Below are 15,031 nucleotides of genomic sequence, written 5' to 3'. Positions count from 1 at the left end.
TTCCTGTATGTGACATGTCACCCATTGTGGTAGGTTGACCTTGGCCAGCAACCAAGTACCCACCCAGGTGCTTGCTCCCTCCTACCCCCCACAGCAACACGGGGGAGGGAATAGGAAGGGCAAAAGCTGGAAAAATACGTGGGTCAAGATAAAGACAGTTTAATAACTGAATGAAAGAAAAAATGCAACCAAACAAACCAGTGATTGAAAGGCAACACTCACCATCTCCCACAAGATGCCCAGCCAGTATCTGAGCAACAGCGACTCTGGAACGACTACCCCCCAAGTTTTTATTGCTGAGCACACTGCTGTGTGGCGTGGAACACCCCTTTGGTCAATCCGTGTCAGCTGGCCCAGCTATGTCCCCTCCCAATCTCAAGCTCACCCACAGCCTACACTCTGGGGAGGCTGAATGAGAAACAAAGTCTCGACGCTCTGCAATCACTGTTCAGCAACAGCTAAAACGTTGCTGTGTTTTACTCTCCCCTGTAAAGCACAGCATCATAGGGGCTGCTATGAAGAAAGTTAACTCCATCCCAGCCAGACGCCCCTGCATGTAGAAATCTGTGCTTGTTGGAAAAATGGAAATGCACATTCTTGTGGATGCATGTGTGTATGAATTTGCCTAGAAGCAGAAATGTTCCCAGATCACCTACAATACCAAAGCATTCTGACCTAACCAATAACCTGCTTTAAGATAATAAAATCATCACCATTTAAAACAAATTTTACTTTCCTGTTACTACTTATTTCCCATTTTGTGTAAAAAAAGAGATATCATATGCTAATCTATTATCAGAGTTGCATCTTTTTTTCCTCTCTTCTGTTTTCTCTAAACTGAGATATCAAACTTTACTAAACTTAATTGAAAAAAAAAAAAAAATGTGATCCAGGATCATTGCAAGTGACTAAGTAGAATTACCTACCAAATACAATGAAGTTTTGTTTAATATAAAAATAGCTGCAATATCCCACTTCATTTTTTTAATAGACCTATCTAATAATCTTAGACACAATGCTACCAATTCCTGAGCACTGTCAGTTTTCACTGATGTTTAAGATATAGATTCATACAGACTCAGTTCAAAACCATGACCCAACAATTAATGCACTGACTTCAGTGCATCTGCACAAAGCCAGTTGGGCCTTTTTGTGTAAAGCTGAAGCAGTACAGCTGTTTCTCTTTTTAATGTCAGCTTAAGATAGGCAAAAGCATTCTTACGTATGGTACATGGATAGCTGCAGACTAAGAGCTACTAAGCAAGAATGTTCTTACCTCACAAAATAGCATATCTTTACACACAGCATTGAAGATTTATTTTCTAAGGCATTAAGATAGGTAGAAAACTGTTAAGGAAAACCATGTCCATTCACATATGACATGAAATGTAACATGCTTGATACTTCCCTACCTGTAAACAACAGGAATCTTTCAACTGATGGTACATAATATCAGATTGTGGTTTTACACAAGTGTATACAAAGTATATCCCAAGATCGTCAGCAACAGTTTATTGTAAATATGATTACTATGAGTAATACTGATGTAGCCACCCAAGTAGTGAGTAGTGTTAAGTAGTGAAATGATTCTGCTTTCTACATGTGTTTCTTTGCAACATGCCTCACAATCTCTAAAACTCACGCACTTGCACATCTCACTAAATCTTGAAACAGTTACACCAAATTTATTAATTACTGCTTTTATGAAGAAATCCTTTTCAGTTAATTACAATTCACTGGAGCTTTTCCAAAAAAGATGCTATTTTCTTTTAAACATAACTAGTTGTTTACATGTGAGAAAAAAACATGAAATGCCTCTCGCTTGCTAACCTCACCTTTCTAACTACGCAACATTTTTCATTTGACTTGCTGTCATAACTGCAAAGAAACACACATATTTTTAGTCTATTAGCTCTACAGAACATGTTTTGATATTGTAGCAAATCTTTTTTGAAGACATGGAAAATCCATTTAGAAAATGTATTATGCACGTCTTGATTCTTCTGCTGTAGATTACACACACATTTTCAGTACTAAAAAACATAATTTAATGAAAATACCTTGTGGACCCTCCCACAATCTGATTGAAATTAACTGCAGCCTAAATCTACTGCAACTGAGGGGACATACCATCCACAATTTAAGCACCTATATTAAGTACTTAACTTAGGTTGACTATAGAATTAGTGAGGTCTGAATAAGTTCCCGAATATTTTCAAGGGCCCTGAACTGAATGTCTGAAGTTAGATGGCTAACAAACCATCCATAACCATCTAAAATCACTCACATAATTTAGGGGATCAAAAATGGTGAAACTGGGACATTTGCAAGGTTTTTCAAAATACAAGAGCCCAGAGTATCTGACCCATTCAAAACTGTCTTTACCTTTCAATGTCTTTAGAGGGATCTATACACAGAGTCAAAAACCAAGCTTGCAAAACATGTAAGTCTGATAAGTTTGAATTGCTTCTCTGACTGTAGAAAATGCTACTTCTCAGAAACACACAGGCAATTACTTTCTTCCATTTTCAAAGCGTGCATGAGCCTAAGTTAAATGCAATACTACACCACAGTTGTAGCTTAGCACACTTGATCTAACAACTGTGGTTAGAGAAGCAGCGGGACAGTTAGAATCCAACACTACAGTAGAGCTCTGTTGTAAATGATGGTGCCTTTAAAAGCCAATAAGATACAGAGTTTGGGGGAAGAAAGGACTATCTAAATTAAATTGTACCAACATTGGCTGGAGATTCTTAGCATGTCAGGTCTGCTTCCTGTACTGTGCTCATCTAATTAGGAGTAAACATTCTGTAAATCTAAGAAGTCAGGTAATATATTCCACAATTAAAATACTGCCAACATGATCTAGTAGCTTTGCTGTGAAAAATTTAACGAGCCAGAAACACACATGTATGAGTCCAGGCAGTCACCTCAAAATGGGAACAAATAGTAACGAAAAGCTTATGATTTATTTCAGTGTAATGTAAGTTTGAGTGTGTGAGTGAGAAATAATATTTATTGAAAATTTTCACCTCCAGATTATACAATCAGAGTATTTTCAAAAGTCACATTTTTGTTCTTTGCTCTTCTACTTGTATGGTGGACAGGAGAGAGAAAGATATTTGAAACTTAGGTCCAGGTTCACAGTACGTAACTGAGGTACCTACATTAATCTAACACCTGCTAGATATTCCCTCCATGCCCAGTGGGGGGTGATTTAGCCTACTTAAAATCTGAGTTGGAGTTTCATGGTTTTTGTCTGTGGATGGTAAACTAAACCAAACAGACAAACAAAAAAACCCAACCCTAAACCAAATAAAAACACACTATACAACCAAAAACTGTAAAAAAACAAGTATATTGTTTAATTAGTGGAACAGTAATACACCCATAGATTAAATATCTTCTACTTACCCATTTCAAAGTTGTCAAGTTATCTAATATTACCTTAATAGCAGGTGAGTATTACAAAGGATATAGATCAATGAGTTTCTGGAGCATGTCTGCAGAGGAGATGATAAACTGATGCATGGCCAGAATTATCTTTAGCAGCTGGTTGTTTTGATACGCATTTCCTTCTAAATCTGGAAAAAAAAAAAAATTTCTATTGAAATCATGATATAACTTGGTAAACAACTTGTAAGAGGCCTTTTTAGAATACTAATTCTAATCAGGCTTGTTCACCTAAGCTATTTCAAAGCCAGCAGTAACTTACTAACTTAGGAAGTGCATCATTTTTCTGATGAGAGCTATATAACAACTGTATTTCACTACCAGGACTTGGAAGAACATAACAAAAAAAAAAAAAAAAGCCAAAAAAGCAGCTGTGTCTCAAAAGCACTCAAAATATCTAGGTAATTATACATAATGATCACAGCCCAGCAATGCACTTAAATGCTTAGCTTTAGGCAGATGATATAACCTTTGAAACAAATTAATGAATTGCAGCTCAAAAGAATTCAGTTACTGATCCGTACCAGTCAGTCAGTGGCATGACTGAACTCATCAAACAGAATGGCAATATTCTTAAAGTGTTTGTGAGGCTTTTTTGTAGAGCTGACATACATAACACTAAAGTACATGCACAGGTTAGGATCTATATGTAGATGTGCATGGAATGAGACGTAACATATGCAGAAGCCCAGAGGTTAACCTACGCATACTCCCAGTGGTGGACCTAAATGTCCTAACACATTTCCTTGAACTATGCATTACAAGGATTTTACTTGAAGAAGGTTTTTAGACTACATCTATCTTCTGGGTCTTGTGGGTTTTTTTCCCCGTATTCAGAAAAAATCAAGGACATCAAATGTAGCAGAACATTTTTAAGAGTTTCCATTTCTGTAACAAACAGCAGTGAAAGTATCTGTAAATATTAACAGAGGATGGTTTTCTACAGCCTGACATGAGAGAACCTAGGCAGTTTGAACTGGAATTAGACACACTTTCAAAGACAAAAGAAAATTTACCTATTTGAATAATTTAAAATACATTGTCCTCTATGAGGATAAATGTAGTTATCATGTAAAATAGCAATAACAGGAACAACATACAGAAGCAATGCACAATAAGGCAAAATAGAAGAGGTAGGTAAAACAGCAGATTTGCAGCATGTGAAATGGCATCTATTACTAGAGGGGAAGAAAAAACATTTTTAAATTGCACAAAACCAAAAAGGAACATTAAACTTAGCCCACTTGCAAAACATATAATCCATGTTAGTCACTGAGCAAGAGTTTCCATGCCCTTCTACAGGAAGGTACCAAATGTAAAGAGAGAACTCTAGAGCCCAGGACTTCCCTTTTGAACAATACATTGGATCTTTAGTAGCACTAATAAAGCCTGATTTCCTCTAGATCTGTCTCCTCTGTTCTTCGTTCCACAATAGTCCTATTCATCCCTTTATCACTATACTCTCCCCTGAAAGTCTGTTCCTTCTCTTCCACACAACAATGCCATAACTCCTCGCTCGTGCTTAAAGCTATCAGCTACACAAAAGTAATATATGCTGTAGCTGAATCCAGGTGGAATGGTCAGACATCAAATCAAACCATTGCTGGGCTCACACAGCTGCCCCTACACCAATGTGGGCACCAATCTGGATGTCTCTCTTCTACACAAGCTATTCTCTGAGATTCCTATCTTTCTATCAAATTTAGTTCAGGCTGGCAGACGGGCTCTCTCTATTTCATACAGAATAGATGTAATTTAGTAGGAAGATGACTCAGAATGGCCTAGATCTGTAGTTTACAAGTAAAGTTATTGTTTTAGTTGACTGTTTGAAGCCCTGAAAGTAGAGGATGTGCCGGTTATCATATACCTGGTGTGGGTAATACAACAAAAAGTCTTGAACTATCTTACTACAGCCAGACTCTCAGGCAAGAGAAGCACAAAAGTCCTCATCAGTAAATTATGGCAGAGCCCATGTGAACATGCAGCAACCCACTCAGCGCTATTAAGCCCAGAATGAGAACTTCATGCATCAGGTGATCTTCAACACTGAACACGAGACACAATTTTCTGAATCTACCTTCTGTAGTTACACTTAAATTGTAAGGAGCAATTCTACCTACAGTGATATGGGCAAGGGGAAAGTCTGCCTGTCCTACAGCCCCATAAACGAGAGAGTATGGACCCCAAGTAACTAAAAGTTCTTGAGCTGCCTTTTGACTTACAAAAGTTCTCAGTTTGATAGCATGAACTGAAGTTTATGCATTCCTTGTTTGTGTTCTCACATAATTTCATTCGTTACCTAAAGAATATTTCTGGGATATAAACTGCCTAGGTATTACAGCAGGTGCACTGAGGGCAAAACAGCAAAAGTATTCAGGCAGAGAAGTGAGAAATTTGCAGAGGAAGGTTGGGACATCAGGAATCAATATTTATTAAGGCCCTTAGTATTTGGCATTTTGTACTCCTCCAGTGTCTTCAGGAAGAGTAAAATTATTTCAGGCCTGCAGAGAGGCCTGTATCAATTTTCATCCATTTTACAAAACTTGGTGTTCTGCCAGAGCCTCCATCCAACAGCTCTTGTTTAATCAGAAAAGCAGTTCAATATATGCTTAACTTGGAAGCCAAATGGTTATGTGCACACATACTATTAAGTATATACAGCTGTAATTAAATCACCAGCTTTTCAGAAGTGCTCAATATAGATCATCTCCAGCTGACAAAGACAGCAAATAACTCTCCCTCCTAGCAGTTTCTCCTCTGTGTGCATTCCAAAATCCTCTACCATGACGTAACACAGGTACCACTGGGTACCAGGTTCCAGACTGAATTTCTGTCCTCTAGAAGGCGTCTTTTCCATTTTACAAAGATGCAGAGAAAACCAGTATGTTCTGCCTACTATTAGAGTTCAGGTCAACACATTTATGGTATTTTCTTGCATAATAAAAATGCATTTATGCTTCACAAGATACAAACTAATTATCTCACAACAGAGATAGAATTCATTACAACATGCAATTATTTTGCACACATTAAAGCATTACTAAGTTTTGTGCTATCCATTCTCTTACCCTGCTAAAAGGCTCACCTCCACAAAGAAAACATTATATTAGTGATGGTTTAAAAACCAAAACAAACACTATGCAGCGAAACATCTTAAGGTTCCCAGTACGGTTCAGCGCTGAACAGCAAACCTGTATGGAACTGTAGCAGCCCACAATTTTACAAACACATGCAGTATCAAATATTTAATGTCATCTTCCTGCCCAATTTTAAAAGGAAGCACTTTTCAAGTGCATAGACCATGTTATAGCAAACATTACTAAAAAGAAAAATATTGAGTCTGATTCCTCTTTCATTTGTATTTCACAAAATCATAATTAAAAAAATCCATGGAGTAATCCACTGGATAAAATGGGCCTTAGGTGAGAAGAGACTCCAGCTCAGTTTCAGTTTCAGAACTGTCATTGGGTGTTTAGCATCTCTGACCACTAGGTCACTTCTTTTCGGAGAGCTAACCTGCTAAACATAGCTGTGTGTAAGGAAGTAACAAAAGTTATGGTTAACTATCTTTGTGCAAATGGCGGAGCCAATAAGAGGGCTTTTCTGACTATGTTGCAAGAGTGTCTCTGAATGCCTCTGCAGTATTCTCTCGAGCCTCCAGCAGTTTGTTTTAAAACTTTGAGACTCATTTTCATTTCCGTTTGTATACCTGTTTCTAACCACACACCCTGCTGAGCAAAAACCACTAAGTGAATACTAAATAAAGTGAAATGGGTGTGTTTCAGTTAGTCAATTTACCTTCAAGCAAGCTGCAAAATACTGCATAAGCCTTAGCTCTGTTTCATTGCAGCAAAATACAAATAACCACAGGTTACACGCTTTTCCTCCTGCAATGCCCTTACAGTACTAAGATATTTTAATAAATATTCTCTGAAAGAAACAAAAAAGCCAGAGTTGAATATACTTTTCCAGTATTTAACTACATGAGTGAAAGCACAAAGACATTTAGGGCTAATTATTTTATTATCTATGTAGTAGCACAAAGCCACTAAAAACTACAATTACAAAAGTTCCATTACATATGAGAGACTCAGAACACACAAGGGCAAGAACATCCTATTCTGCCCATCAGCCACTCTATTGCATGATCCCATTGGTGGCTCCCTTGTAAACATGATTTAGAAAAAACTGAAGTATCACTTGTTCCTAGAATAGTTGAAAGAATCAAAGTACTCAAAAGTCAATAAGCAAGGCTTTAAGAGCAAACTGCCTGCTTTTCACCAGGTCTTGATGGCCACCAAGCCTGTGGTAAATATACTTAACAGAAAGAATATGCTCAATAGACAAGATTGTTGTACCAAGACCTTCCCACTCATAAGTGCAATGATAAGGCAACAGGAAGAATGCCAAGGATGTCTTAAGTGAACTGAATTTTGCAAGAAAGAAAAGTCAGCTTTTCTAGGTCTAGGAGGTCTTTATTTCATAAGCAGGTTCCAACTCTATCACCTAGCGTACAATTTGAAATGAATCAGAAGTGAATCACAGAGCACTGACATCACGTGATCAGTGACTAAGCTACTTAAAACATGAATAACTTCTTGTAAACTCCCTTAAGTCTTCCAATGGTTATCAAAAAGTAGCACCAAAACCAATGCAATGCAAGAAAGCACCAAGCAGTTGCCAGGCAGTCTTATCAAGCGCAAAGCTGAAAGTTGTGGGTTGCTACACTGAATTGATGTGCTACACAGAATTGTTCAAGATTTCTGCTAAGTCTTTTTTTTTCTGGTGACTTAAAGAAGATGGTATTGGGATGGTGTTATAAATGTCTGCAAGGATTATTAAAGCAGCATGTAATTTGAAAACTGGGGCTACAAATGTTCTTAAGGTCTCTAAGACCTTGATGAAACACACAGACATGTATGAAATATGGAGGTACATGTGGGAGTACATGCTAGGGTTTAGTGACTGAACTGAAACAGTCAGAAGTCAATGTCTCTGCCCCACATGCAGGGTGTGGTACTATGAGATAACCTCAGAATGGCTAGAAGGAACCAAAATTGAATGAAATATTTCATGAGTATTTTATGGATACTTCCTGGAACCTCCCTTCACAAATAGAAAACACTCTGTTCTCCTTCAGCTTAAAACTTATGCAACACATAGTAGTCTTCTTACTACAAGATTATTATTGCCCCGTTGGAATTTGGTATCCTGTAACATAGTCATTTAACTCTCTTCATTAAATCGATCACTTTTGGTCAGAATCAGATTCTTAAGAAGCCACCATCCTATTCATCAGTTATGACACCATCATCGAGGGTCAGCAAGCAGATTCAACTTAAACTAAGTTGTTTACTTTTTGAGTTGGAAATAGCCTTTATTTTTTAATGACAGTTGAAAGCTCAGTTGATGGCAGAAATCAGGGCTAGGAGCTAATGTACTCTATTCCTCTGCTCCAGTGCAGAATCAGCTTTCTCAAAGCCAGTATGCTTCAGAGACAGTTTAATTTGTTGTTAAAATTCTACGATGATGATTTCACAGCCTCTGAAGGTGACTTATTCCAGCACCTAAGCACCTCTGTCACTAGAGATTTCTCCCTACTGTCTAATCAAAGACTTCAGGCAACCTGGGCAGCTTAAGCCCATTATGCCTGGCCCCCAGCAGACAGAAAAAAACATTCTCTTTCCCTTATCAATATATTTTCTCTATTTAAGGATTGCTTCACTCATCTCTTTTCAGACCTAGGAAACAGCAAATTTGTCATTTTTTTTCCCTCAGAGGCCAGGTTTTCTAGATCTCTGGTCAACTTTGATGTGCATTTCTTCAGCCTTTGCAGCTTGCACCTTTATGAAGCAAACCTGAATATAGTACTCCAGAGGAGTAGACTAATCAGAGTTAGAATATTGGTTTTAGTGTCCCGTATATAATACCTTCATATACATACACGTTTTTATGTATGTAAATGTACCTATATAAAATATATATATAAAAAAATATAAGCACACACCTCTATGCATGCTTTGAGTCTATCCCCTTTGAGTTTATGCAGTGGTACGGTATCATCAAACCATTTTCAGTTTTAAAATCCATCTTCACATTGAGATCCTTTTCTGCAGAAATGCTGCGTATCAATGACTTTACTGTACTGTTTTTACAACAGATTACCCTAAGTGTAGAACTTTGTACTTGTCCTTAGTGAATTTTTATTTCAGATCATTATTTTAAATGCTCAGTATCTTTCAGATATAACTTAATTATAAAGTCCTTACAAAGATGACACCCTAATTAGGTAAAAGAACAATTGTTTTAATTTTAGCTGCAGCAGAAAGCAGGTGGAGTCTTGAGCTCTCCAGCTTACATTTAATTCCATACAGGATGGTGGTGTTCCCCCTCATGCAACAAGAATGCTATAATGTTTAACAGACAGCACCAAAATAGTCAGGGAATTGCACTACAGCTTTTTTTTTTTTTTTTTTTTTAAATTGGCTCATTGTCCATACATGCTTGTAACTATTGAGTCATACATAAATTTATTTACACAAGTAATTAGTCTTAGGAGGAAAAACTCCAAAATTAAAATGAGAACAAATCAGTATTTTCCAGAGAGGAAAGAATCATAGTACTCTGTGACCAATCCTGCACCAACAGAACCCTAAAAAAGCCAAGTAAACACAGATGTTGGAAGAAACCCTAGATACTTGACATTTCTCCAAGTCTACCTCCCCCCTTCAAACTCCCTACCAAACGGTGGGGGGAACACACTGCTGTTCCTCCAAATACTCATTAACAATGCAGATATATCCAAGACACAAGTGAGTCTAATATGCATCCAAAAAGGATAAGACTGTTCTGTGTGAGGGTAGAGAACATTAGAGGAGAAAAACCTCAAGGGAAAGCCATTACCCTCTCTTAAGAAACAGTATTTGGAAAGCTACATCTTGCAGAAAGAGCTCTGGGTGGGTAAGTCTTTGAAGTGAAAACAAGATGATAAAAGCTCTTGTCAAGGGAAATGGGATGATTTTGAGAAATTAAAATGTAGTTTGAGAGAAACCAAATGAAATGTGGGTGGAAAGCACTCCATTAGCCTTGGAAATTCAGATCAAGTACACAGAACAAGATAAAAAGTTAACACACCCCCCCATACATTGTTCTACAGCATGTTTAAAATATTGATTTTAGCAAATTTAGATGAGAACTTTCTAATCAAATAGGCTTTTTTCTAAAAAGCCTACAAAACATAATTTGGGCATTAAAGAATTTTTCAAAGCTTTAAATCATGATACTGGAGCCACGTGCAGCTTTTGAGCTGCAGGCAACTCTTGAATAATTCAAGTGTAATGCTTGGCAACACAGCTGTGCTGGCATTAAGCACTGATGGATAAGACAAACGAGACTCCCAGAACAGAATCAGAAACTTCTGAGGCTGGTATCACTATTTGACCACTGAACCCAGCTGCATGCTTAGCACTTACTCATCCCACAACTGCAGTGTTTTATAGTAAGCTTCTCTCTAACTGCATGATTGATCTGGGGGCAGGCAGCCATCAGATCCAACAAAGCACAAAGTCAGCCCCATCCAAAGGTTCAAACTGTAACAGACTGGCAGACACCAGTTGCTTTCCTCTCAGGGACTTGAAGATGTTGCAGATCACTTAGATCCCAGTTCCTGGCCTTGATTTTCATTACTGATGCATGCTCCAACTCTGCATCCAACTCTTCTCTAATATTTCTGACTTACTGTTTCAGCTTTCCCTCCCTTACATACCTCAGCTTCCTAGTTTTTGCTCTAACTTCTAGATATATTTCTGGAATCAGTGTTTACAGACTCTCTGGCAAACTAGCTTCTAACCCAGCAGTTGGGGCATACCTTCTCACACTGCCCCACCAGCGAGTAGGCTGGGGGCGGGCAAGAAGTTGGGAGGGGACACAGCCAGGACAGCTGACCCCAGCTGACCAAAGGGATACTCCATACCATATCATGTGCTCAGCAATAAAAACTGTGTGGAAGTTTGCCAGGGCTGCTGTTGCTCGGGGACTGGCTGGGCATCAGTCGGCTGGTGATGAACAGCCAGGGTTTTTCACATCACATGTTCTTCTTGGTTCTGTTTGGGTGCTTTGGTTGTTGGCTTTGTGCTTTTTTCAAAACTTATTAAACTGCCTTTATCTCAACCCACGAGTTTTCTCACTTTTACCCTTCCAATTCTCTCCCCCATCCCACCGAGGAGGGGAGCAAGTGAACAACTGTGTTGTGCTTGGCTGATGGCCAGGGTTAAACCACAACAGTTCATCTTTAGGCTGAAACATCTCTTGTTCACCAGAGACCAAATGAACTAAAGTTTCAAAAGTCCTGCAGCTTCACTCCAAACTTAAAACACACTTAATCACAAGGTAGCACTATCAAATACCTGCATACAGAAGCAGCTCCCCAATTGCAGATTCGAGCTAGTTGCAGTATGCCAAACTCTCATCAGAGAAACATTCTCACATGTCCAAGTATAAGCTTTATTGGCCCCATTGTATCAGTTGGTCTAGCACAGACCAAGAGTCTTATGCCTCCTAAGTACTGTTGCAAGGCATTTCTAATTATTTCTAATAAAGGTATCTGATTATTTTCTATGTTATTCAACCTAAACAAGTACTTTTTTTTTTTTTATGTATACTTTTACAAGAGTAATGCTACATACTGGAGATAGACATTAAACATAACCAGTTCTCCTGGAGGAAGGGAGAAGACAACTCACCCATATCCAAAGTGAGTATTCTGAAAGTGAATCTTCTTAAAAAAAAAAAAAAGTAAAGGTTAAAATAGAAAAGAAGCTCTTGACATCTCACACTATTGTTCTCTGCCAGAGGAGTTCTGTATTTCAAAAGAAAGATATTATGGCATATCTCTAAATGATTTTTCATCACAATATAGATGGCATAAGGCACTGATTTTTTTTTTTTTTTTCTGATATGGCCTCTATATACATTTCAGTATTAAAACTGCAGTGTTGAGGGATTCCTAAAGTCATCTCCAACACAAGTGTAATCTTAATAGCTCCCAGCAGGTACTCTCTTATCTTCGCCTTTTGCCAGCTGTTGCACTTGCATCTTCTTACCTCAGTAATGGCGGAAAAAAGCGGTATCATGTTTAGAAAGTTATCTTAGCTTTTGATCTCTAGCCTGTCCTGCATAACAGAAAGATCTACTGAGCGATGTAACAAAGGGAAGCCTCTTCTTTTACAGACTTTCAAAAAAAGCAATGCAAAAATATGTCTTCACACTTGGCAATACACAGCAAAACACTGAAAGGCTTCATACTTAAAGCACACGCAAACCAAACTGAGTAACAGAAAGTAAGATGCATGGGGAAGCCTAAAGAACAAGCAATTTTCTTGCTTCAACTTCATACATTGAGAAGAAAGAATTAAATTCATACAACATTCTCAGGAGAATGAATTATTTTCTAGTGCTATCTAAGCTTTTATGCATTGCTAAATACAATATATTGTTTTATCTGAAGTTATATTTAGACGTATGAAGATAGAATTTTCTGTTATATCCCTGTAAATATAAGTAAATCCGAGACTGCTTTATAAAGCAAGAAGTCTAAGTTTTCTTAATTGTCTTTTATTACTTATTTCTTGACTTTGGAAAATTATATTGAAAAGACTGAAGTTAAATTAGCTAAATAGAACTTTAAAATATATATAAAGATATCTGAAGTTTCTTTTCTTTGGGAAATTTTTTACCACAGACATCAGGTTAAAAAAGAAATCTATTTTCGTTTTGGTACAATCACAATTAACTTTAATAGTTAGCTAAACAGCACTTTGTATTCTCCAGAGCAGTAACTACTCTTCTGTTCCCACAATGTCATGCATTCTACAGAGCAGTAATGACTCTTCTGTTCCCACAGTGTCATTAATTGATCATTAACATAGTTTCTGTTGCCAAGCAATACTAAAGGTTCTGCACAGTATCTGACCAAATCATACCCAGATTACTTAACGCACAGTGATCAACAACATTTTAATACAGAACAATACCATGAACAAGCTTTAACTACTTTTGGGGGGACTGGAGTCCTCAGCATTCAGCCTAAGCTTCAGGGGCGAGGGGTGGAACCCTGGAAGTTTGTGGAGCATGAGATAAAAACGAATGACTGTTCAGGCAAACCTAACAGAAAAAAGTAAATGACCAAATTTGTCTTCTGTGGGTGCGCTTATGCTTTGAAATACGTAACTGCTTTTGAGTCAGGATTCTATGTTAGAATTTGGTATATAGTAAATCTGGTAAAAAGATAAACTTGGTACTTGAACTGTGATTGTTTCACCAGTTATTGTATGTTTTAACTAGACTGGAATAATGTACTTCTGTTAAGAGATAACTGAAAGGGGAAAAACTGGATAAGACTTTCAAATTTTCCGTATTTTAGAGGAGAAGATGGCTATGGTTCTCCTGATGAGTAAACTCTAACTTGCCTGTTTCATTGTTTGTAAAATGGATGCAATACTTATCTGGCTTTCAAAGAATTCCTAAGACTAATGTATTTTTGCATGATATTGATACAAAAGTGAGCTATAAAAATCTTACAGTTCACAGAACTAGATAGTTAATGTAGTTATTTTTTATTCTAGAAAATGCTAACTGTGATTAACTTGTACAGTTTTAGGCAGCTAGCACCTAAGAGGCAACCAGCACCTTTGCCAGACTTCTGATTTCTAACAAAATTCTGTCACATATTTCATCCAGATCAGTCTGGAAGTGGTTTCCAGGATTTCTAAGGTTTGTTTACAAACATCTCACTTTACCACATATTGAGGCAACAAGCTAGTTTAGCACTGATCAGACACTGCAGAACAATTTATACCACAACCTACTCTTAGACCTAGATGTCTAAGAGTATTATGACCACTAGAAGTTCCAAATTGCACTAGGTTCACACAAATTCTACTAAGAACATCGCTAATCTTTGAGGTTATGATTTTTAACTTCTTTGAAAAGTAGTAGTCATGGGTTTAAATCTTATTTCTTTTTCGTATTGAAGATTGACATAGCGGTATAAAGAACTAACTCCACTGCAAACAGCTAACTGTGGCTGAGCTTCCACACCGAATTATGCTACATGCTGTGGGAAATATTTTGGTTGCTTTCCTAAAGCCCTTTTAATTACATCTCTCTTAAGAAAGCAGACACAGGGACACTGCATGGTGACATGCATTTAGAGATGATGATTTCTTTTTTCCATTGAGCACACTCATTTTGTCCAGCAGTAACTGAAGTGTCTGAATTGTAGGACAAGCATAGGTCTTCTGTGTGCTACAGTGAACATGCTTCCAGTACTCAAAGGTAAGAGGTGAATGAGTAAGATATTGCACTGAAAGATTAAGGACAGAAATACCTTCATAATATTAGAACTTTCAGATCTTAGGGATTTCTCAGCTCATAAATGACCCTCAGATGCTTTTAGGAAGACACAAGTGTTTTTATAAATTATGACTTTCAAGTGCACTCTTGGAATTGTTTGTTAGGTAGTTCTAAGTAACATTTCAGGACTTTACTGCAGGCAAAGCAGGGAGATAGCAAAGTGACA

General features: G+C 37.5%; 1 protein-coding gene across 2 annotated transcripts in view; it reads right to left on the bottom strand.

Moving 5' to 3' along the window:
- The window catches only part of RASGRP1 (RAS guanyl releasing protein 1), a 42,818-nt gene that overhangs the window by 20,382 nt on the left and 7,405 nt on the right, over positions 1-15,031 (bottom strand). For both annotated transcript variants that reach the window (XM_074868163.1, XM_074868164.1), the window contains exons 3-4: positions 3,479-3,584; positions 1,277-1,339 (exon numbers count right to left, since the gene is read on the bottom strand). In XM_074868163.1, coding sequence (XP_074724264.1) covers positions 1,277-1,339; positions 3,479-3,584 — 169 coding nt within the window. The remainder of the gene's footprint in view (positions 1-1,276; positions 1,340-3,478; positions 3,585-15,031) is intronic.

The sequence above is a fragment of the Strix uralensis genome, chromosome 4 (genome assembly GCF_047716275.1).
Source record: "Strix uralensis isolate ZFMK-TIS-50842 chromosome 4, bStrUra1, whole genome shotgun sequence".
Taxonomy (NCBI): Eukaryota; Metazoa; Chordata; class Aves; order Strigiformes; family Strigidae; genus Strix; species Strix uralensis.
The sequence above is the reverse complement of the archived record's forward strand: the minus strand, read 5'-3'. Positions and strand labels throughout refer to the sequence as shown.